At 46.0% G+C, this 22,218-nt stretch overlaps 1 protein-coding gene across 1 annotated transcript; it reads left to right on the forward strand.

The window, feature by feature from the left end:
- Positions 1 to 795: 795 nt before the first annotated feature.
- CHRNA4 (cholinergic receptor nicotinic alpha 4 subunit) lies at positions 796 to 22,005 on the forward strand. Its single transcript, XM_036395981.2, has 6 exons — positions 796 to 1,328; positions 2,494 to 2,645; positions 6,133 to 6,177; positions 6,268 to 6,377; positions 14,920 to 16,300; positions 21,418 to 22,005. Exons 1-6 carry the CDS (start codon positions 1,268 to 1,270, stop codon positions 21,541 to 21,543), a joined length of 1,875 nt encoding a protein of 624 aa, XP_036251874.1. The 5' UTR covers positions 796 to 1,267; the 3' UTR covers positions 21,544 to 22,005.
- Positions 22,006 to 22,218: the final 213 nt, after the last annotated feature.

Genomic DNA, 22,218 nt, shown 5'->3' on the forward strand with positions numbered 1-22,218 from the left:
GGGAAAGTATTATACATAAAATATGTAGCTAATATTATTAGAACAGACTCTGATTAATTTTGCAGCTGGCAACATTACCCCTGCCTGAAAATTAAATCCATTTGCTATCCGTGTGGAAGTAATTGTGTTAATATCAAAGCTAGTTTGGAAATGAAACAGGGAGAGTTCCACTCCATGTCTCCCATGCAAGGAATCAGGGATGTGAGATGAAGGGCTGGAGTAATAATTCCTTACTAACACAAGGAGTTATCCTTTCCTCCACCAAATTTGCAAGACTTCACCAGAGTTTTTTGTGATGCATTTAAGGTACATTCAAACATATAGATAAATCCAAGTGACTTTGTCTCAGTCTCACCCCTGATTTGCAATATTGCCCGTGGGCAGACACTAATATTTGTATTTGTACTACATGTTTGTACAGCACCGAGGACAGCAGAGCCCTGTTCTCCTGGGCAGGTTCATCACCCCAGTAATTATTGACAGCAAAGATACGTGCCCAAGCCAGAAATATCTCAGTCTAATTACACTGGAGTGATTTTGAAAAGCAGTTGGATGAGATTAAAGAGACAGCTTTTGTTAATTAAGAACTGTTTGGGCTTCCGGTGCTATAAAGATCCCAGCTGGCCCCATATGCACCTCTGGCTGCAGCTGGGCTCTGCATCTCCCCCTTTATTTCTCCTGCAAAAGTTTTCCTCCCTGCAGCCTGTTTGCTGGAGCGCAGGCATTCTCTCCTCCTCCTCCTCCTCCTCCTCCTCCTCCTCCTAAGCAGGAGGCGGGCAGGACTGACTACATTAAATACACAAACACGCTGTGCTCGCTCTCTGCTCCAGAGGCATCATCGGTGGCCCGTCAGCAGCAGAACCCGAGCAAAGGCTGCCCCAAGGGCTGGGGGAAGGCTGAAAGCAGCAGCAGCAAACAAACCGGCAGCCAAGCCCCCTGAATGAAAGGGGAGAGGAGCAGAGGAGAGCCCAGCCAGGTTGGGCACCCCGGGCTCTCCCAGGAGCTCTCTGCATCCCTGGCACATCGCTGCGAGTAAACGAGAGCAGCGTCCCAGCAAAGAGCATCCATCCTTCGAGGAGCAAGAGCTGGAGATCACTCAGAAGAGAGAAGCGAAAAAACCCAACAAAAACAAAGCACCAGCTGCTATCCCTTCCTAGAGGGAGAGAGAGAGAAAGGAGTTTAGGGGAATGAACCTGGAGGACCCAGAGGCTCAGAGCGGAAAAGTTGCCCTGACGGGAGGCTCTGCACACTGAAGCTCTGCTCCACCATGGGATTTCTCGTGCCTAAGAGAAACCTCCTCCTGCTGCTGTGTGCCAGCATTTTCCCCGGTAAGTTTGAGAAAGCTCTTCTCCCCTTGCTCTGCTCTTTAGCTCTTTGCTCCCTCATCCCTCTCAAAAACACGCTGCAGAGAGCTGCCCCTGTTCAACAGGGAGTTTCCCTGACTCCTCCACCCTTCTGCCCCACCATTTCTGGTCCCCTGAGCACCAGCCTCTGCTGGGCAGTGCTTTGCCTTTATTCTCTGCTCCTTTCGTCTGATTTGATGGAGAAAGGGTTAAAGCCACGGTGGGAAGGGGACAGGAGGGAGAATCCAGACGGGGACTCAGCATCCTGCTTCTTGCCTGGGCTTTTCTTCCCTGGGTAAAGTGTGTTAATGTGTCTCGGGGCTACAGCTCCGGCTGGGGAGAGCACAGCCAGCGCTCAGCTAATGCTTCCCTTTGTATAATCCAGGGCAGCTGCAGACTAAGTAGAAGCCATATTCCAGGAGGGACGTGGGGACAGCCCCCGGCTCCCTCTCCCCTCTGTCTGGTACAGCAGCTCCTCCAGCAGCCCCTGGATGAAATGTGGCTTTAATTTTTAACAACCACCAGGCACCTCTGACAGCTCCTGGAGCCTACGTGCGGGGTCAGGGCTGCTCCTTGCAGCCTCCAACTTTTAAAGTTATGCCTGAGAAAAACTGGGATCTTGTTATCCAACTTGTGCTGTCCACCATCCTCTTCCTTCTCCCATTGTTTTCGTGAAATGTCCACTAAGCACGTTAAAGAGCTGAATTTCAGTCTGCCTTTTTTTTCTAATAGATGTAACGCCAGTTTTTTATGTGTAAATCTGATCCAAAATCCCTATTTCCCAGCAGGAAGCTGCTTTTTCCTTTTTGGCTTGCCCTTCTAGCATCCCTCTTCCCTGCTTGCAGACTCCAGTGCTAGAAACTTGCCACAAAGTGGCCATAAAAATTAGACCAGATTCAGGGAAGAATGGCTCATGAAGTGTTTTCTAGATGGTATTACTGGTGCACCCACTTTATTCAGACCAACCCTGCTTTGGATTAGTGGGTGAACAGAGCGAGGAATACCTGGCAATGTCAGGGGAGACAAATCACCCAAGCAGCATCACCCTCCCGTGTGTCCCCAAGCTGTGGCTTGCTGGAGTTTCCCTCTGGAGAAGACTCCAGCTAAGCCAGCCCGTGGACCTGCAGGTGTTTTCATTCCTTCCCCACAGCCTTTGGCCACGTGGAGACCCGAGCCCATGCAGAGGAGAGGCTCCTGAAGAAACTCTTCTCTGGTTATAACAAGTGGTCCCGTCCCGTGGCCAACATCTCGGACGTGGTCCTGGTGCGCTTCGGCCTCTCCATCGCGCAGCTCATCGATGTCGTAAGTGCAGCCTCTTTGTGCAGCCAAGGTCAAAATTAGCCAGGCTGGGCCCAGGGAGAGGCTCCTGGTGTGGGCTCCTGTGTGGGCTTTACTGGCTGACCCAGGGGTGGGTTGGGAAGGCTCTGCCCTCAGCAGAGAATAGCGATCATGCGGACGGAGCTGGTGGAACACGGGGGGACTCATGTGAGTAGCTGGGCATCAAAGTGGATCCTCTACTCTTCAGTTACTACAGGCAAAATCCCAAATTCCCTATCAAAACCCATGGGACTGATCACAGCAGGGCAGTGGAGCTGCTGGCATAAATGTCAGAGAATTCTGGCAAAATAATAAATCGAATAACTAATTTGGAATTTGAGCCATGATCATTAACACTAATTTACACAAGCTAATAGGGACAGTGCTTTGCACGCCTTGGGAAGAGAGATTGCCTGAAGAGGTTTCTGCAAATGAAAGTTTTGAGGGTTTTTAGCTAATCTTGCAGATATTAACAAGAAAATTCGGAGTGTTTGCTCAGGTAGAAGTCACACGTGCAGACTGAATATGCCCTGTACAAAACAGAGTGGTCTGCACGCAGACTGATGTGCACTGTAACAGTATTTATGGGATTATCTGGCACAGTGTGTTGGGGTCAAGTGCTGGACAAAGGAGGTCCCTGCAGGGCTGCAGATGCCAGACACACTCACAGGCTTTAGAGCTTGTGCAGATCTTCCTCCTGCATTTTTCTCCTTCCTGTCCCTACTTGCATGTGGCACTTACCAGGACAGTGTCTGTGCAGCTGCACGCTCTTTGAGCAGGTATTGGGCTGGCTTTCATAGAAGGGTTGAGGTAGGAAGGGACCTTTAAAGGCCATCTTGTCCAAACCCCTGTTTTTCAGAAGAGGGGACTCCCTGTCATTTTTTACTGCAGTCATGTGGCAGAATAATGCCCCAGCCCTGGAAATGTTCAAGGCCAGGCTGGATGAGGCTTTGATCAGCCTGGTTTAGTGGAAGGTGTTAGAGAGGGTTGGAACTGGATGAGCTTTGAAGCCTCTACCAATACAAACCATTCTGTAATTCCTGTGACAATGGAGAGAATAATGCAACCTAAAGACATTACTGGTGTGGGGCAATCCTAACAGATGACTCTCCACACAGTTTTATATTTTGAAATCAGATTTTTGAGATGAAAAGGAAACAGCTGAGATGGCTCAGGGGTGGGGAATCAAAGACACCAGTTGCTGGAGAGTCTCATCTCCTCGTGCAGAAGCCATCCACTTCCAGCTTTGCAGCACAGCCATGGTCTCCCATTCCCCTCCTCACTCTCACATCAGCCTGAGGCTTCCAGGGCTGTTTGCAGTTGCTAATGTTGAAGTTGCATGGTTCTCAACTGAATAATTGATAAGACTAAAGATAAGACATTAGTGACTGTGGAGGCATGAGAGAGATTCCCATTATGCAGCTGCTGAATCGTGGAAGAGGGGGGATCGATACACCTGCTCCACAGAGCTTTCCCAGTTTACTTAAGAAAAATTAATCTCCTTAAAACCATGTCAGTGGTTAGGAGTGCAGCTTGCAGGCAGAGCTGTGCTGGGACCTGTGGGCATGGCTGGAGGAGAGCTCTCACCCCTGCTGCCCCAGTCTGTGGCTGGGGACACTCCTGCCACCACTGTGGCTCTTCAGCTCCTCTCCCCCTTCCTGACAGTGACAGTTTTGGTGCAGACCCTGCTGCAGTTGTTAGACACGACAAGGAGTCTGAAAGGGAAATCAGAGCTGTATTCAAACCCCAGCTCCTGCTGACAAAAGCTGGGGGCAGGGGAACAGAAATCAATGGGGAACTCTACATTCCTGCATGTCCTTACCTCACCCTGGACTGCTGAGGGTTTTCTGGGACCAGGAATAAGGGGGGAGAGGTGAAATATGTGTCCAGGAGCAGCCACCAAGAGACACACTTGGATTCCTGTCCCTGTGTGTCTGCAGGAGCTGTGCTCCCCTTGAGAGAAGGGACCAGGCAGTGCAACACCCCCATGGCTGTGGAGTCACTGCTGCCCTCTGGGCTGGCTCCATGAGGAGCATCCAGCTGAGAAGGAACTTTGCCATTATCACATTGCAAACCCCTCTCAGATAATCCCCTGGGGCTGGAGCTGTGCTTCACTCGGGTCAGGAGGATGGTGTGCTGATGGGCAGCAACTTCCACCAAGGGTGGGTGGTTCCAGGGAGAATTCCAGGAAAAGGCAGCACCTGCTATATCAGGATGCCCAGTGCTGGGGTTGTGGTGGAGACCCTCAGGTGCTTGAATTGCAAAATGGTAGAAGAAGCAGGTTCTCAAGGATTGGTCCAGGTCCTGGCATTCTTCATCTCCATCTCCCATCAGCACCCAAAGAAGAAGCTGGATTTTTTCTCTCCCTCTGTTTCTCACTGGAGTGTTTTTGTATTCCTCCTCCCTCCACATGCTTCTGGTCCCTAACCCCAGGGCAGAGAATCTCTGCTCAGGTGTCACATCTGGTGCCACAACAGCATTGAGGAGGCTCAGGGAGGAGGAGGCAGAGCTCCCCCTAAACCTCCTGGGTTTTAATGTTCACAATCAATCCTGAACTGCCACAAGAGCAAGGTTAATGATGAGCAGTTTGCTGTCAGCTGAGCTCTGCCAACTCAGCTGGGTTTGGTGCCAACCAAGGCAAGAGATAAAAAACCCCACAAATAAACCCTGAGCTCTGGTGGGACACTTCAGGCAGACCAGCACTAGGCTCTGCCCCACGTAATAATTCATCTGAGTCACTTTGAGAGGGCACAAAAGGCAAGCAGCAAACAGTAATTAACTCTACTGCAGTGCTGCCAGCATTATAAATGCCTGACATTATTTAAATATGTATATACAGTCCTACTTTTCCATGCTATTTGTGCATAGAAAGTCTACCCACTGATGGAAATAATCCAGGCTGCCCAAGAAATCCTTGTCAGCAGAGCAGCTGGGGTTTGTTCAGAAAACCCAATCCATAGCGCCACAAGCTCCTCTAGTTGGTAGAAGGAGAAATGCTGCTGAGCTTCTTGTTCCCAGAACTGTGTCCATGGGTAATGTTTCACAGGAGAACACCCTTGCAGATGAAGCTGAGCACTGGAATCCAGCACATGTGTGTGAGTCAGGGTTTATATACCCATCACTCCCCTCCTTCAGTGCTCAGGTCAAAGGCAGGCTGGGGAGCTTTTTCCTCTACCTGCTATCATCATCCCAGGCTGAATCCATCAGCACTGAGTAAAATCCCAATAAATTCCAGTCCATCTGCTCACAGGATTGCTTAGGTGCAGGCTCAGCTGTTCAGTGGCATCAGACAGCTGTGCCCTGTCCCATGTCAAATGACAGAAACATCTGCTTTTTATTTCCAAGACAGAACTTACATTTATTGCAGAGGTGATTTGTAATTATGTAAATGAAATACAATTAAGGGATATTAAGAGGGTTCTTTGGGCCTCTTAATCTGCTCTTGTAACCAATATCTGATCTTGCATTTCAGGATGAGAAAAATCAAATGATGACCACGAATGTGTGGGTGAAGCAGGTGGGTGCCCCCAAATATGTGTTTTTCCGTATTTCTTTTCAGTTTTTCTGCTGAACTCTCCCAGCTTTGTAACCACCTCATTTTTGGCAGGAGTGGCATGACTACAAGCTGCGCTGGGACCCCCAGGAGTATGAAAATGTCACCTCCATCCGAATCCCCTCGGAGCTCATCTGGAGACCAGACATTGTCCTTTACAACAAGTGAGTGTGAGCACCGTGACCAGAGGGCAAACCCATCCTTGCAAATTTTCCCTGTTCATGAGGTTAAAATGTTTCCTGCAATAATTCCACTTTATTTCGTTCTCTGTGGTCGGAGTGCATGTAGATTCTATAACGTGCCTTAAATGACATGACTGACATTGATCACAGGGGCTTTGCTCTCCTGATGATCCTTCCTCTGGGCAGCCAGCTTTGTTGGGGGATGCCAGGTATTGTTTTCTCTTCACATGTCAGATGCACAATTAAGCTGGATTTGAGCTTTCAGTCCTCTTCAATTTCATTTCACCCAGGAGCTCTCCCCTAATTCATCACCATCAACTGGAAAAGCCAATTACTGATGATGGGCTTAAATAAGGAAAATATGCTGAAACATGTCAGGCTTGTGCATCTACAAACAGGGGTTTCAGGTCAGCTAAATACCATTCTGGAATGATTTCTAAATAGGTGCTTGTTCCTTATTGCAGATACTTGGAATCTGTTCTTTGTAAGGACACTTCCTAGGGAGCAGCTTGTGGTTTTCTTTCTTTCCTTTGGAGCCTGTTGATATTCTTAGAGATGCTGCCCAAGTGCCAAGGCTGTTTTCTCCCTGGAGCCTCCACCACAGCTCCCAAGTCTCCCAGGATGTCAGATATCCCAGTCCCTCAGCCCAGCACCGGCCCCAGAGAAAACACTTGCTGCAGGCATCAAAGAAAAGCATCTTTGCATGTGGCTGACACTCAGAGAAAACCCTCACAGCAGCAGCCAGGCTTGGTTTTAATAAACAGTTGCCTGGTTCTAGCTTGATATGATTTTGCTTCTGTTTGAAAACCAAAATAAATGGCTGAAGCTGGAATCTGCCCAGGGGACTGTGAGCTTTGGAGACTTCAGGGGCTGTTATCTTTCCCATTAGCTCATTCTGGATCCTCAGTGGAGTGGAGTGATTGCAGACCTCTCGGAAATCACTGCATCCTCCCTGTGCACCTTTCAGAGATTAGCCCAATGGAAATGATTCATTCAGAGGCACTTGGCCCTTCCTGCCCTCCAGGGACACACTCTGAACATGAATAGTGCATCAAAAGTGCCTCACTTGGCAGCCAAGAAAGGTGTTCACAGCTTCCACTGGAAGGAAAAAATAATGTCCTTGTCATTCTTGTTTAATTCATGACAATGGCAAGGAATATTATTTTTGGAGCTTCTGGTGGTTGTTGTGGTGGACTATGGTGCCAAAGGAAATTACGTGGCACCTTTGTGCATCAAACCATCCTTTTGCTGGAGCTACTGGCACAGAAGAACCTGACATGTCACCTCTGCTTCCTCTCCCTTGGCTCAGCAGGGCTGATGAGGATGGAAATAAGGAATCACAGAGTGACAGAATGGTTTGGGATGAAAAAGAACGTAAACATTATCTCATCCCAGTGGCAGGGACAATTTCCACTAGACTGGGATGCTCAAAGCCCTGCTCAACCTTGCCTTGGGCACTTCCAGAGATGAGGAACACTCCAGGAGACCTTGGTATCCTTTAGATCTCTGGACATTTTGTGGTTTCATGCTGAAGACATCCCCCAGATGTCCAGAACACCCAGCCCTTGAGCTGGGATGCCTTTGGCTCCTGTCCCTCACACACTCTGCCCTGCTGTTGTAGTTCACTGCTGCTGTGAACTCACTTGAGTCTCTACAGGGACTCCAGGTCTGATCTCCTGGCCACAGCAGCTACTCCAGAATGTCCTTCTCTTCCTCTTCTGGCCTGTAAGAGTCTTTCAGTCCTGCCGACCTTGCTGCTCTGACTTGCAGTAACAAATCTGACTGACCTGGGACCTGCTGACACAGGGAGATCTCGTGCCCCAGCTCCCCAAATCCAGGCTGCTTCCCTCCTTTGATCCATTAATAATCATGCATTTGTCTGCTGGTTGTCATGAGTCTATCATGCATTTTTAATTGGTTACTTTATCCATGAATTAAACATGGATGTAGCTTAGGCACCAGACATTAGTGGGTTTCCAGTAATTCCATGTGTGTTCACTGCTGCATTTCCCTTTGTTCTTATGCAGAATGTTTTCTGCCCTGAAATGTTCTTCTTTCTTCCACCCAACTTCCTACCAAACACATCTAGAGCTGCAGTCAATATCTGCATCAGGCTTCAGATATTTTAGGGATTGCAGGGCAAATGCAAGGCAAAACCTCCAGAGTGAGGGGACACCAAGGTGAGACTCTTTTGCACAGCATTTCACCAATTGCATCCCCAGCCAGGGCTTCTCCTGCTGGGCATCTCAGCTGGAAATGACAGTGATTAGCCATGGTGATGCTAACAAGGAGTCCATCTCATATTTTACCCAAATACATGTATAGTTTAGAGGGAGTATAACATAGCTAGAAATGATTCTGGGTCTCTGAGAGGAAGAGAATGTGGAAAGAAACCTTGGTGGAAGAGATCAAGAGACCACACTGACCTTTTGCTGTCTTCAGGCTGTTTAGTGAGAGCTGATTATTGCTTAAAATATTATTGAAATATGATATTTCTGTTTGGGATGTTCTCCTTCAGGAAAGATTATACAAATACCCCTCCTGTTTTCATCTTGGGCTATATATTGCAGAAATGGTAAAATTTCAATTGATTTCAGATTTACATCTTTAAGGAAACCTAACCCTTTGTTGTGAGGTTACTCTCATATCTTGGCTCATTATTGTAAAAAACATTCCATTTGCCCACTCTAGAGACCCAAATTAAATCAGTAAATTCAGCTGGTTTGGCCTAGAGACTAAATGTAGTTGTCAACATTCATAAGGAATCTGAAAAGAAATTAATATCCTACAGGGAAATTAATATGCTGTTGAATTTTCAGGCATGATGAGATAAGTTCCAAGACTCTGCAAATGGTTTCTACTGGATGTGACATAACATATGTACAACAGAGGAATATGAGTTCCTCATAGTGAAGTGACAAAGCCTCCTCTTTGCCAAAAAAACAGGTTGTTCCTTATCTGAGGTTGTAAAGGCTCTTCAGGCACCACCAAATCATTTCTAAATGAATTATCTAATCCTCTGCATTGATTTGTTTTTCCATTCATGAATGGCTTTGAAGCACATTTTAGTTTTTCTTTGTATATCTGAAGTAAAAAACATTAATTGTATTTTTTTCTCTAATGAAGGAATAAGCTCTTGGGGGTTGCATTTTTTGTTTGTGGTGGGGTTTTTTGGTTGGTTTTTTTTTTGCTTCTCCACCACTGTGTTGAGTCCCTTGTTCAACATAGGACCTCCAGAGGATAAACCCCTGAAAGCACAGAGAAAGCCCTGAAAGTCCAGCTGCTAAAGGCTGCCCAGGGCAACCCAAGCCCATGTCCTTGAGCCTAATGCTGGTTTTCAGCTGGATAGTCATGGTATTATCACAGCATTTGTCTTCTCCAGCCTAGTGGTTGTTGTAAAACCTGGGAAGAAGCTACTGGGAATATTGAGAATTCAGAAGTTTCTCTTTTCTTGGTATTTTCTGGGATTAACTGTTCCAGAAAGTAACCCTGCCTTAGACTCCACAGTTACCGAAAAAAAAAGAAAGAAAAAAGACAAGATCAGATGTGAAGGAAAATCAAATACAAATTTCTGTAATTAGGGGTAGGAAATATCTTGAGGAATTCATCCAGAGATAAAATGGACACAAAGGGATTACTGGATGGGGTAAGAAGATCATCTGTCAGGCAGCTTTTGAAAATCATGGAAATGCAAAGAGGTTTTTTTGAAAAGTACTGTAGCAGCTTGTTCTTGTGAGCTACACTGTGATGTTTGCAACCAGTTAGATTTATGGAGTAACACTGGTTTTATGACTCATCCCAAAGCTCTTTGGAGGAGAAATACCAAAAGATGCCCCAGTGTAACCTTTAAAATTGGAAACATACTTGACATTTTTCTTTATGTGCATTGGCACAGATCTCATCATTCTGCACCAGCTATATTTATAATAGGCCAAAAAAAAATCACTAATTCACCCTCCAGTTCTCCTGATTCTTCTGGCAGGTTCGGTGATTGTTTTTCTGGAGACGGACATCTTCAGATGCTTTGAGGTTTGCTGCCAAGCTCTACCCAGCAATGCAGGAGCTGATGGAAGGAAATATTCAGGAGGGATCCCTCTCCTGGGCTGCTGCTCTGTTCACACCCAAGGGCTGCTCCTGCCATTCTAAGGACAGAGCAGGAGCTCTGCCTTCAAAGTGCTGGCAAGGATCCTTGGCAAGGGGGAGAATTGGAGCAAAATGCACCAACCCAGCAGAGTCAGAGGCTCCTGAGCCCCCTGTGCTCGTTCCACTGGTGTGGCACAGCCTTTACTGAGAACGGTGCCTGCTTTGCTGAGCAACAATTAAAACATCCTTAGGCACTGCTGGTTCCTAAACACTAAACCAAGCAAAAGCTGGGAGGTGACTGAAGGAAGTCCCATCAATGCACAAACATCTCCCCTGGGTACCCAGGAAGTTTTGTGCCCAAGTTGCCAAGATCCTGGGGCTATTTAAAACCCAGCTAGGTAAGGTCCTGATCCTCTTGTAGCTGACCTGCTTTGAGCAGGGAGTTTTGGGCAGGAAACAGTTCCAGAGGTGCCTTCCAAGCAGTGCATTTGAGTTATTTGGTAGCACAAATCGGTATACATTCTCCAGTAAATATTTTCTGGTTTCCCTTTGAATAGAATTTTAATCTGAACATTCCAGAAGCATCTCTGTAATGTGTACCAAAAGGGTGCAGGCTCCTAATGCCACAATTTTTCTTTATTACTGCTCTTTGATGAAAAATGCTTAAAGTGAGGACATTCTACTATATCCATATGTGTGTATAGATAATTTTCAGGCTTTTAAAGGTCTGTTTGGATTTAAATTGCGTCACCAGAAATTAAAATAGATGTGTGCCTCATTTAGATGCACTCTGAAAACACTTAATTTTGTGAGATGGTGTATCTCCCAAATGCAGGAAAATAGAAAGTGTCAAAAGAAAATAGAAGTTCTCTGTCAGCAGAGCTTTTTAGTTGAATATGGCTGGTAGATGTCAGTAAAGCAATGCCATCCTTAAACCCTTATAAAGTTAGGAGATTTAGTAGAGCAGCCTTTCTTCTCAAAATGAGAAATCAAAGGCTGCAGCACACAGCAGCTTTTTTTTTTTCTTTTGCTTTTTTTTGGAAAAAAATAAGTAATTGTCTTCTCACGTTCATGGTGTGCACTGCTGTGTTTGACATAAAAATATAGGAGCTCCAGTTCTTTATTACTGACATATTTTTAAAGCTGTCAGGTCAGAGTAACCATGAGAGCCTGATGATCTGAATTCTGCAGTTCTTGTGATGTTTATCTTGCACTCACGCCTTCTTCCAGCTGGATTTTCATGACAACTGTCACAACAGAGTGATCTCCACTGAGTGGGATGAGAACGTGCCACTGCTCCAGAGGAATGTCTGCACATTTTCTCTGTCCCTCTTCATCAGGTCTCCCACCTTCCTGTCTAAGGCAATATGCACGTGGTGCACACAGGGCTGTAGGAACAGCAATGGGTTTTCCCACAGCAAAGCTGTCCAAAAGAACACAGGGTTTCCCCAGTCTCCCAACTGCAGGCTGTGTTTGCAGTTGGTTGTCTCACCTTCATCCCTTGGAGAGTGGGGAGAGACTTTGGAAGGCACTCAACAGCCAGGTGACCTTGTTTGCTCCCTCTCTCATGTGGAGAGGAGCAGAATCAGAGTCTAACACAGGAGGGGAGAGAGAATCTCTGCAGGCTGCCCTGCATGGGCAGGGTGCCAGCAGGCACAGCTTCCCATCCACTAAACATATGCTTGAAGGTCCACATATGCTTGTGGGTGGAAATCTTGGGGAAGGAGGCAGAAATGTATGGATGCGTGAAGGGTGAGACAAGTGGGAATGCTGCCTTTGCATGATGTGGCTGGCTGGGATATATTCTGTGTACACAGCATGGCTGATTTACCCTGCTTACAAATTCCTCTGCACTGAACTGCAATGAGAAATCCAAACACACTCAGTAAAGTCAGGAGTTCCTTCATAGTCCTGATGGGCTGGTGAGGCAGGAGCATCCCAGGGTGTTTTGTGGCTCCTCAGAGTCAATAACTGACTAAATCCAAGGAGATGTTCTGCAGCTGGGTTCACTCCTGCCGTGGCACTGCAGGAAAAATCCAGCCTGGAAGGCAGTGCCAGTGTTATTTGTAAAATGTAAGCCAAAGAGGGCCCAGCATGAAGCTGGGTTTGTTAGGTGAGCAATTAAAATATAAAAAAAAAATATGTTCCTCATTAAAAAGCAGATAATTTAGAGTAACAAATGACACACAAGATCTGCAGCATCACAATGGTTCCATCTACACTTGCAGAAGAGGAGTGTGGTGATCACACAGAAACTGCAGAACTGCCAGGGAAGGCATTTCTGGGAATGAAACACAGCTACATGAACTATTATCATTCCTGGATGCCATTTTAGCAAGAGTTTAGCGAGGCTTTTTCCAAGAGTTTTCCAAAGAAAAATGCACACCTGTGTGTTTCCAACCACTTATACACTGTTCTACCTAAGAAGGGAAACACTCATAGTGGAAGCTCATAATCCTTTTTCTTTAATAAGATCCAATTAAAAATATTGCTCCGTTAATGAGCTATTTAATCATGCCTCAGAGATATCATTAAATGCAGAATTGGATTCCATATTCCTATTGAGATTTAAAAAGAAAACCACCAAGAACAGCAAGCACTGGACTGTCACTTGCTGTGCATGTTTCATGTCTCAATCTGGCTTTACTGTGCTCCTGGCAAAACCCAGGAGAAAAAAAAAAAAAAAAAAGGTGATTTTTATCCAAATCACATATTCTGGAGTGTAAATTAGATTCAAGAAAGAAGAGGTAAGCTAGATGGATTGTGCAATGGCCCAGGTTGTTTGCTTCACTGTAGATCACCATGCTGATTTTGTCTTAATCTCTTTGTGAGAGTTTTTTATGTAGTTTCCACTTTTTTTTATTTCAAAGTGTTTTAAATCTTTAGAAAAAATCCAGTTTAGAAGTCAAAAGTCACTATGTCCTTTTCTGTTCTTTTGGTTTTCCCAAAATCTGCCCCAAAGAACACAAAGAACAAGGAAGAGTTTAGTAAAACCTGGTTCTCCACCACACAAGAATTCTGAGTTTATTTTTCCATTAATTCAAACAACCTAGAAAATTGTCTCAAGGACATCTGTGCTGTGATCCTGAGGACTGGGGACATTTCCATCTCTGCCCAGAAACTGTGTTAGCCAAGGCAGCTCAGCAAGTGCCAGATCTGCCACTATTTCCCAATAGGACACCAGTGTCATTTTTAGGAACTTTCACAGACCAAGTGGAAATATGTGATGTGAGTTGTGAGGCCCTGGCACAGGCTGCCCAGAGAAGCTGTGGATGTCTCAGCCCTGGAATTGTTCCTGGCCAGACTGGGTGGGGATTGGTGCAATCTGCTCTAGTGGAAGGGGGAAAAAAAAGAAACGTCCATGGCAGGGAGTTGAAATCACATTGTCTTTAAGGTCTTTTCCAACTCAAACCATTCCATGATCCTATGAAACTATCAAAAAGTCCTTTAAAAAAAAAATCAATTATCAGGCTGATAAATGAATGGTCTCCTAAAGAAATTAATTCAGAAAGTTCCTGTGCCTTGTGCAGCTCGAGGAGCCCTGCTGGATCACCCGTGTGTTGATGATCTGGCTGCTGGCGGGGAGGAGGAGAGGTCTGTCCCCTGTCACTGTGTGGCTGCTGTCAGGGCACATCTGGGCACTGAAGCAGCAGAGCAGGGCCCAGGGATTTTGGCAACTGCAGGCTGGGCTGGCTCCAGCCAGAAGCACTGGGCAGGAGCAGAGAGCTTTCTATCTGTATCAGCCTGAATAATTCATCTCAAGTTTTTAGCAGAAGCTCTCTTCCCCTGCACAGCCTGTCCTTTGTCTGGCAGTGCTGCTGTTTGTAACTCTGGTTCTTCCTCCAAAAGTCTGGAAAATGCAGTTTATTCATACAATTTATCCAATACAAACTCCTGAGCTGTTATCTGTTTATCTGATAACCCCCAGTTGAGGGTTTCTGTGAGAAGACAACACAAAAGCCAATTCTCTTCCTGACTGGGAAATCAAAAGATTAATGTTCATTATTCCTACTAATAGGATGTTCTTGCTGTTTTTCACATAAAAGACTGGGTGATGACCCAACACTCTCATTTTTAGCAGCTTCTGCAAATAATTCTGCCCAGCCCACAGCTACACTATCTGATAGCACTTCCTCCCACCTCTAAAACAAACTCAACTCATTCCAGAGCACATCTGGGACACCTCTGGGGAAAACCTGGGTATAATCACATCAAAGAACTGACTTGTCCTGGGGAAAGGCTGACATGTGCATGAATTCCAGGGCTTTTGTAAGCCAAGAGCCCAAAATCCACTGGACCAGAGTAGATGGATCCAGTGTTTGGACATCTCTCAGGTCATTTAGAAGCCAGGCACTAAATATCCTATTTCCTTACCAGAGTTGACATGTCCTAGAGAAGTCTGAGAAGTCTGAGCCATTATTTGTCTTCCATCTGTCCCCAGTGCTGATGGTGACTTTGCAGTCACCCACCTGACCAAGGCTCACCTCTTCTACGACGGGAGAATTAAATGGATGCCCCCTGCTATCTATAAAAGCTCCTGCAGCATTGATGTCACCTTCTTCCCCTTTGACCAGCAAAACTGCACGATGAAGTTTGGCTCCTGGACCTACGACAAAGCCAAGATAGACTTGGTGAGCATGCACAGCCATGTAGACCAGCTGGACTACTGGGAGAGTGGGGAATGGGTCATCATCAACGCTGTGGGCAATTACAACAGCAAGAAATACGAGTGCTGCACAGAGATCTACCCTGATATAACTTATTCCTTCATTATCCGGAGGCTGCCGCTGTTCTACACCATCAACCTGATCATCCCCTGCCTGCTGATCTCCTGCCTGACCGTCCTGGTCTTTTACCTGCCCTCTGAGTGTGGAGAGAAGATCACCCTGTGCATCTCCGTGCTGCTGTCCCTCACTGTGTTCCTGCTGCTCATCACGGAGATCATCCCCTCCACCTCCTTGGTCATCCCTCTGATTGGGGAGTACCTCCTCTTCACCATGATATTCGTCACCTTGTCCATCATCATCACTGTCTTCGTGCTCAACGTGCACCACCGCTCCCCCCGCACCCACACCATGCCAGACTGGGTGAGGAGGGTCTTCCTCGACGTGGTCCCACGGATCCTTTTCATGAAACGTCCCTCCACAGTGAAGGACAATTGCAAGAAGCTCATCGAGTCCATGCACAAAATCACCAACGCGCCGAGGCTTTGGTCCGAGATGGACGTGGAACCCAACTTCACTACCTCATCCTCCCCCAGCCCCCAGAGCAACGAGCCATCCCCCACCTCCTCCTTCTGTGCCCACCTCGAGGAGCCAGCCAAGCCTCAGCCCATCTGCAAGTCCCCCTCTGGGCAGTACTCTGTGCTGCACCCAGAGCCCGTACAGGTGACCTGCTCCTCTCCACAGCCCTCCTGCCACCCCCTGAGCGACAGCCAGGCCGCCTCTGTCTTGAAAGGCAGGTCACTGAGTGTGCAGCAGATGTACAGCCCCAGCAAGGCAGAGGAGGGGACAATCCGCTGCAGGTCCCGGAGCATCCAGTACTGCTACCTGCAGGAGGACTCCTCCCAGACCAACGGCCACTCCAGTGGCTCTCCAGCATCCCAGCGCTGCCACCTCAACGGGGAGCAGCCCCAGCACAAGCCCCCTCAGTGCAAGTGCAAGTGCAAAAAGGGTGACATGGCCGGCACAGCAGCCCAGGGGAGCAAGAGCCACGGCTCCAAAGAGCAGCACCTGGTGCTGATGTCCCCAGCCCTGAAGCTGGCAGTGGAGGGGGTTCACTACATCGCAGACCACCTGCGGGCGGAGGACGCGGATTTCTCGGTGAGTGTCCCAACGGAGCCTGCTCTCCTTCAGAGGGTCAGAAATGAGCTGCTAAGGGAGCCACAGCAAGCCTTGAGCTGTGCAGGGTGTGTGCATGTTGAGGCAGGCTCAGCCATGCCTCTGGTGTGGGTTTTGGCCACTGTAGGCACAGCTGGAGGTGTCCTTGGGGTCTTGGGATGATGGCCAAGGGGGCAGCACAGACAGGTCATGCTCAGGGCTGCTCTAGAACAATGGATTCTCCAGCAGAAAATAGGAATAAATTGTTTTTAAGCAGCAAAGAAGCAGTTAGGTTTGTGAGAGAACCAAAATGCAGCCATCTCACAGGAACAGAGACTTATTTCTTATTTAAGCCTCTGACAAATGGGGAATTCACACTCTCTGCTTTTTATTAATCACTGACTGTGTCTGTGGAGCCCAGAAAACAAAATTGCCCAAGCAGGCTGTGGGGAGCTGTAGTAGTGTGGGGATTCTGCAGGGTCTGTTCAGCTCTCCTCATGTATCATGATGTGATTCTTTATTAGTGGACTTCCACTGGAGCAGTTGGGTCTGTGCAGGGACGTGGGGGAACAAATTTCCTGCTTATTCTGTGGAGGTAAATATGGCTACAAATAAAGGGAGTAGAGGCTGAAAGGATTTCTTTTCATGGAGACACTGATGCACATAACAAATGCCACATCCTTTCACAGCTCTTGTAGCTCTTTCCTGCAGGACTATGGATATTGTGTGCCAGTAATTATGGCCATAATGAAAGGTGGCACAAGATAACCTGAAGTTAGTCATCTTCTTAAAGAAAAGTCTTATCTACCTTTTCCTGAGCAGATCCATATGCAAAAGGTGCTTTTTAGCTTTGTCTACAGTTTAAATTTCTTAAGATTTTGAATCAGTGCAAGTCATAGTGTGTTTATACAAGACTTCCTGAGCATAGAGAGTGTCTTTTATTTGCATTTTTCACAGCAGTGAGCAGCAGCAAGAAAAGCCTAAATACTGCTGTCCATTTCTATACTCTTTGGTATCAGAGTTAAGGGCCTCTGTTCTTCAATGGATTTTGCTTCACAGCATCCCTCTGAGGAAGGAACTGTTAATTCCTTACATTGAGGAGTTACAGCCAAAACACAAACTTTCTGTTCAAGGTCACAGAACAAATCTGTGGCAGAGATGGGCTGTGAATCCTCATCTTCATTAGTTGCCAGTCCAAAACTCCTTGCCAGGGTAAAGCACTTCAGAAGCACATTAGGAGTGCAGGAATTAAAGTCTGCTCTCTCCCTCTGGCAATAATCACAAGTAAACCCTTGGATGTCAGTTGAGTTTAGCTCAATTTTTTCCCCATGGTGCAAATGAAAAAATATTACACCAATAATACTTCCCATTTCAAATGATTCTCCCTGCTGAGCTGGTTGGTGTTAACAAGAATGGACTCAATATTTTCGGTTCCTTCCTCTTAATTTTTTTAAATGAAGCAGTCTTCAAAAGCCACAAATTTTCTTCTGATACCTTCTACTGCTCTTCCCTCTTGAAATTAAGTGATCATCCTGAGGAGAAAGCTATTTACAGTGCTAAACATCAAAAGCAGAAGAAAAGGAGCAGCTTTGAGCCTTTGATCTCTGACCCAAGCTCCTGCCAGCCCAGGCTGTGAGGAAATGCACCAGGAAAATATCCAGCAATGAGCTGTGGGCAGCTCTGTGGGCTCCCCTGGGGACTCGGGGTGACCTTTCTCCACTGTTCCACAGCAGCTGTGGTTGGCACAGAAGGCAGAGTTTGAGTTTTCAGATAGAGGGGGATAATGCTGACTCCATTGTGGGGCTGCACTGTTTTCCCTCTCCGGACCCAAGTAATATAAAGTAGGAAAGCACAATTTTTTTTCTCCCAGTGGAAATGAAAAAGAAGAAGGAAAACGATCTTCTGGAACTGAAATATACTGTGAGGAGCAGAACGGATCTAATAAAATGAGAATTTATTGGGGAGAAAAAATCAGTACTCAGAAATTTGCTTTCATCTTAAAATCAAATTGTGGCATTTCTTCAAGGAAGTCTTCAATAAATCTATCAGCAGGCACCTCTGATGCAGCTGCTGAGACACATCTTGCTGTCTTGTGGGCAATATTTCCAGAGACATTCACCTTCCCAGAAGGAGAACAGGGCTTCTTTTAAGTTCCTGTCTTTTTTTTTTTTTTTATTTTTTTTTCTCTAAAGCTCCATTGCCACAGGGGCAGTGCTTCTAAATTAAAAGTAAATAGCTCATTTAATTAAGTGCTCCAGCGAAGAGAAAATGGGAAATGCAAGAGGCAGTTGTTTGTTACAGAAAGATATCTGCAAACAATACAGGCACAATGGGGCACTGGGGAAAACACATGGTGGAATTGTCCCAGCAGAAGATGGAAATGCCATTAGAAATTAATTACAGACTGAAAGGCAAAACAAGTTCCATGTCACACATCAGCCAAAATAACCAGACAGCACCAGCACCATCTGGGAAGTTGTTCTGTCCATGTGTGCATCTCCAGAATGCTCTGATATGAAGATATTTAAAAATAAAATGGGAAGGAATAAAGCTGAGGGGGAGGAAACAGGATAATCTCACAGGGTTATTTTTAACAAAGTACAATAAAACCGCCTGGGACTGCTCTAATCTGTGTTGCAGACTCTGGGTCCTGGGGATCAGATGTCACCAAGGCCCCTCAATCCTCCACTCAAATCCTGAGGCTCAGGCCCACAAGGAGCTGCACCAGGGCAGAGCTGCAGATTCCCACTTTCCAGGAGTTTGGAGTGGGGGAGTCAGCTGGTTCTTGCCCTGATCGTTTCCCAAAAATAATTTTGAGTGAGCTTCTTAAAAACTAATCAGAATAGAGGTCAGGAGTTGTGGTGGCAGATGTTGGCAGCTGTATGGATGTCAGAGGGATGTCTGCAGATCAGACTCCACGTGGGCTGCTGGACCACGAGGGGATGCTACAATGGTGGCAGAATACAAAATAAAAAATCCAAATCATTTTCTCTCCCTCATTCTCTTTTTTTTATTATTATTATCTCCCCATAATTTCCAATTTCACCCTCTGTGCTCTCAGTCTGAACCTGGATATTGATTTTACAAACATCTGATGCAGTCCCAGCCATCATTTTCAAAATGGGCTCAGTATTTCTGCATACAGCATTACACTAGGAAGCAAATTCCTGTCCAAGTTGTTCTTCCCCCACTTTCCTCTTCTTTACTCAGAGAGAAACTCATCAAGTTTCTTTTCTTTCTGTGATCTAGCACTTATTTTTACTAGCATAAATATTCAGAGAAAGTTATTACACCGGAGTGAGGCATTATTTACTCAATCCAGCTTTCCAGCTGAACATCAGATGGGAAATTTCAGATTTGCTTTACACATTGGTTACATCATACAACATTAATCCCATAAAAACAATCATCCAGAGCTTGCTTAGATGCCTTTCTCATGGGGAATTTTAAGCATCAGAGGCTCCAACTCTCAGCAAGTGATGAATAGGTCAGGAAGTAAGTGCAGCAAAAGGGAGTTATCCACTGAGCTCTTATCACAGAACTGTAGAATCACAGAATGGTTTGGGTTGGAAGGGATCTTAAAGCTCATCTCATTCCACCTTGAACTTTCCAGGGATGGGGCAGCCACAGCTTCTCTGAACAGCTGTGCCAGGGCCTCAGCACCCCCACAGTAAAGGATTTCTTCCTAATTTCTGATCTAAAATACTACATTTAGGTTTAAAGCCATTCCCCCTTGTCTTGTCACTACATGATTTTATAAATTTGAATAAATTATAGTTCACAACCCAAGGAAATTATAGAATCTTGGGATGAGAGAATTCCTTTTGTTTTCAAGGGTCAATATTTTTTTTTACTCACTCTAATTACAAATGGTAGTGCAGAGGGGTAAAATCATAAGATAAGATTTTTCCAAGAAGGTGACAAAATGCAGGGTGAACCTGGTTGTTTTCTCTGCCTATTCAGTAGGAAAGGCTGGCTTAACTCAATGCTGCTTTTAAAAGGAATAAATCTATCCATTGAATGTAAACATTAAACCCATTCTTATGCTTTTCACAACATTCAGGTATTCCTGAAATTGAAAATGCTTTGTTCAGAGAAAATATAACATGGTCTCCAGTGCATTCCTCATTTCCCAGCCCACAAAACTGCTCACTGAGCCAAGGAGCTCAGCAACACCACTGTACCTGTGGAAACATCCTCTGCTGCAAATGCCACTGCACTGATAGCTGGGTTGCTTCCTTTACCAAAATGCATTTTTCAGCTTTGCTGTCCCTTTGTCCTTTCACCACTCACAGCCCCTGGGGAGGTTTGAGTGGGCTCCTGCTGAGATGTTTTCCCCAAAGAACAAGGCAGTGTGCCAAATTTCTGCCCTAGGGTCTATTAATCAGCAAGTGGGAAATTGTAGGAAATCATAATGGGTACAGTCGTATCAAACAGAACTTTACCATCTGATCAGGCCTCTTCCTGGGAAAGAAATTACTAACAGCAATGTAATAAAAGAGGTTTTCATGTATATATATATGGGTTCTTAATGAAGCAGTCATTTACCATTTCTGCCTCATTGTACTAGAACTCCCCAGTGAGGAATTGCTGGAAAATCCTCCCACAGCAAGGCAAAAATGGGGAAAAAGGAAGGTGAGGATACTTTTATTGGCTGGTTCATTTTCACTGCTTATTCACCCAAAGCTGTAAATCCCTTCACAGAAAGAGTTTGGCTTTGTTAATCTGTAAGGAAATCTTTTTATGAGCACAGGGAAACGAGTCATTTCTTACCCCCCACCACCCCAGCCTGAATCACAGCCTCATTTACACACCAGTTACAGCTGCTGCTGATGGAAAACGGGAGAGTGAGCGTGCAAATGACCTTAATTATACACAGGGGTGTGTTATCCATGGGATTTGTGACTTCACATGCACACCCCTGCAGTCTGGGGAGCCCTCAGGTGATTGATGAATAAAGCTTTGCCGTTTTATAGCTCCACTAAGTGTGAGCAAGACCTCCACCTCCAATCTCAGCAATGACATGAGAATATCCTGCTTTGGAGTGAAGCTCTAAGAGTTTTCATAAATTTTAATCTCCAGTAAATGTTAATAATTGGCCTCTCCCCTCTGTGTTCCAGGTGAAGGAAGACTGGAAGTACGTTGCAATGGTCATCGACAGGATCTTCCTCTGGATGTTCATCATTGTGTGCTTGCTGGGAACTGTTGGGCTCTTTCTCCCACCATGGCTGGCAGGAATGATCTAAATATAGCACCAAAGGGAAGAAATTATTGTCCCACTGTCCCACTGTATGGATTTTAGTTCACCTGGAAGGAGAGAACAGAGAAATGGAGGCAGCCCTTTGAATAATTCACTGCGTGTCCTCACTTGAGCTGCTCCCGAGCTCCTGGGGAATCCTTGCCGAGGTCACATTGTTTTGCCAAGCCATTTTCATCTCCTCCATCTAATTTAGGGGAAAAGTTCTTATCAAAGTCTGTACATAGCATGGTGGCATTCATTGGCATATACTCAGCAGTGTAAGAACACGAGCTTGTCCCTAAAGCACAGAAAGGGGCTCTGCATCCACAAACCAGCCCCTGGCAATAGCTCCAGTCACCCTCAGCAGTCTCACTGTGCCCTGCCCAGTGATTTTGCCCTGTCAGGCTGAAGTCTTTCAGGACTGTGTCCCTGTATGAGTCATTTTATAAATAAAGTTCCAAATTTGGGATACCTGTGCAGGATGTGGTCTGTGTTCAGCTGGTAAAGGCAGAGAGTCTGGAAAGGCTGAAATGGCTGCCTGGGACCAACAGTGATCATTAGCACAGCAGATGCAGATTTTATAGAGATTTTACTTTGGCCAGTGCCCTCCTGGAACTGTGGAGACTTGGGGTGAATGAGAATCAGGCAAATGGAGGGAGGATTTAGGGTAGAGACCTCATTG

Source organism: Molothrus ater, chromosome 17 (genome assembly GCF_012460135.2).
Source record: "Molothrus ater isolate BHLD 08-10-18 breed brown headed cowbird chromosome 17, BPBGC_Mater_1.1, whole genome shotgun sequence".
NCBI classification, from domain to species: domain Eukaryota; kingdom Metazoa; phylum Chordata; class Aves; order Passeriformes; family Icteridae; genus Molothrus; species Molothrus ater.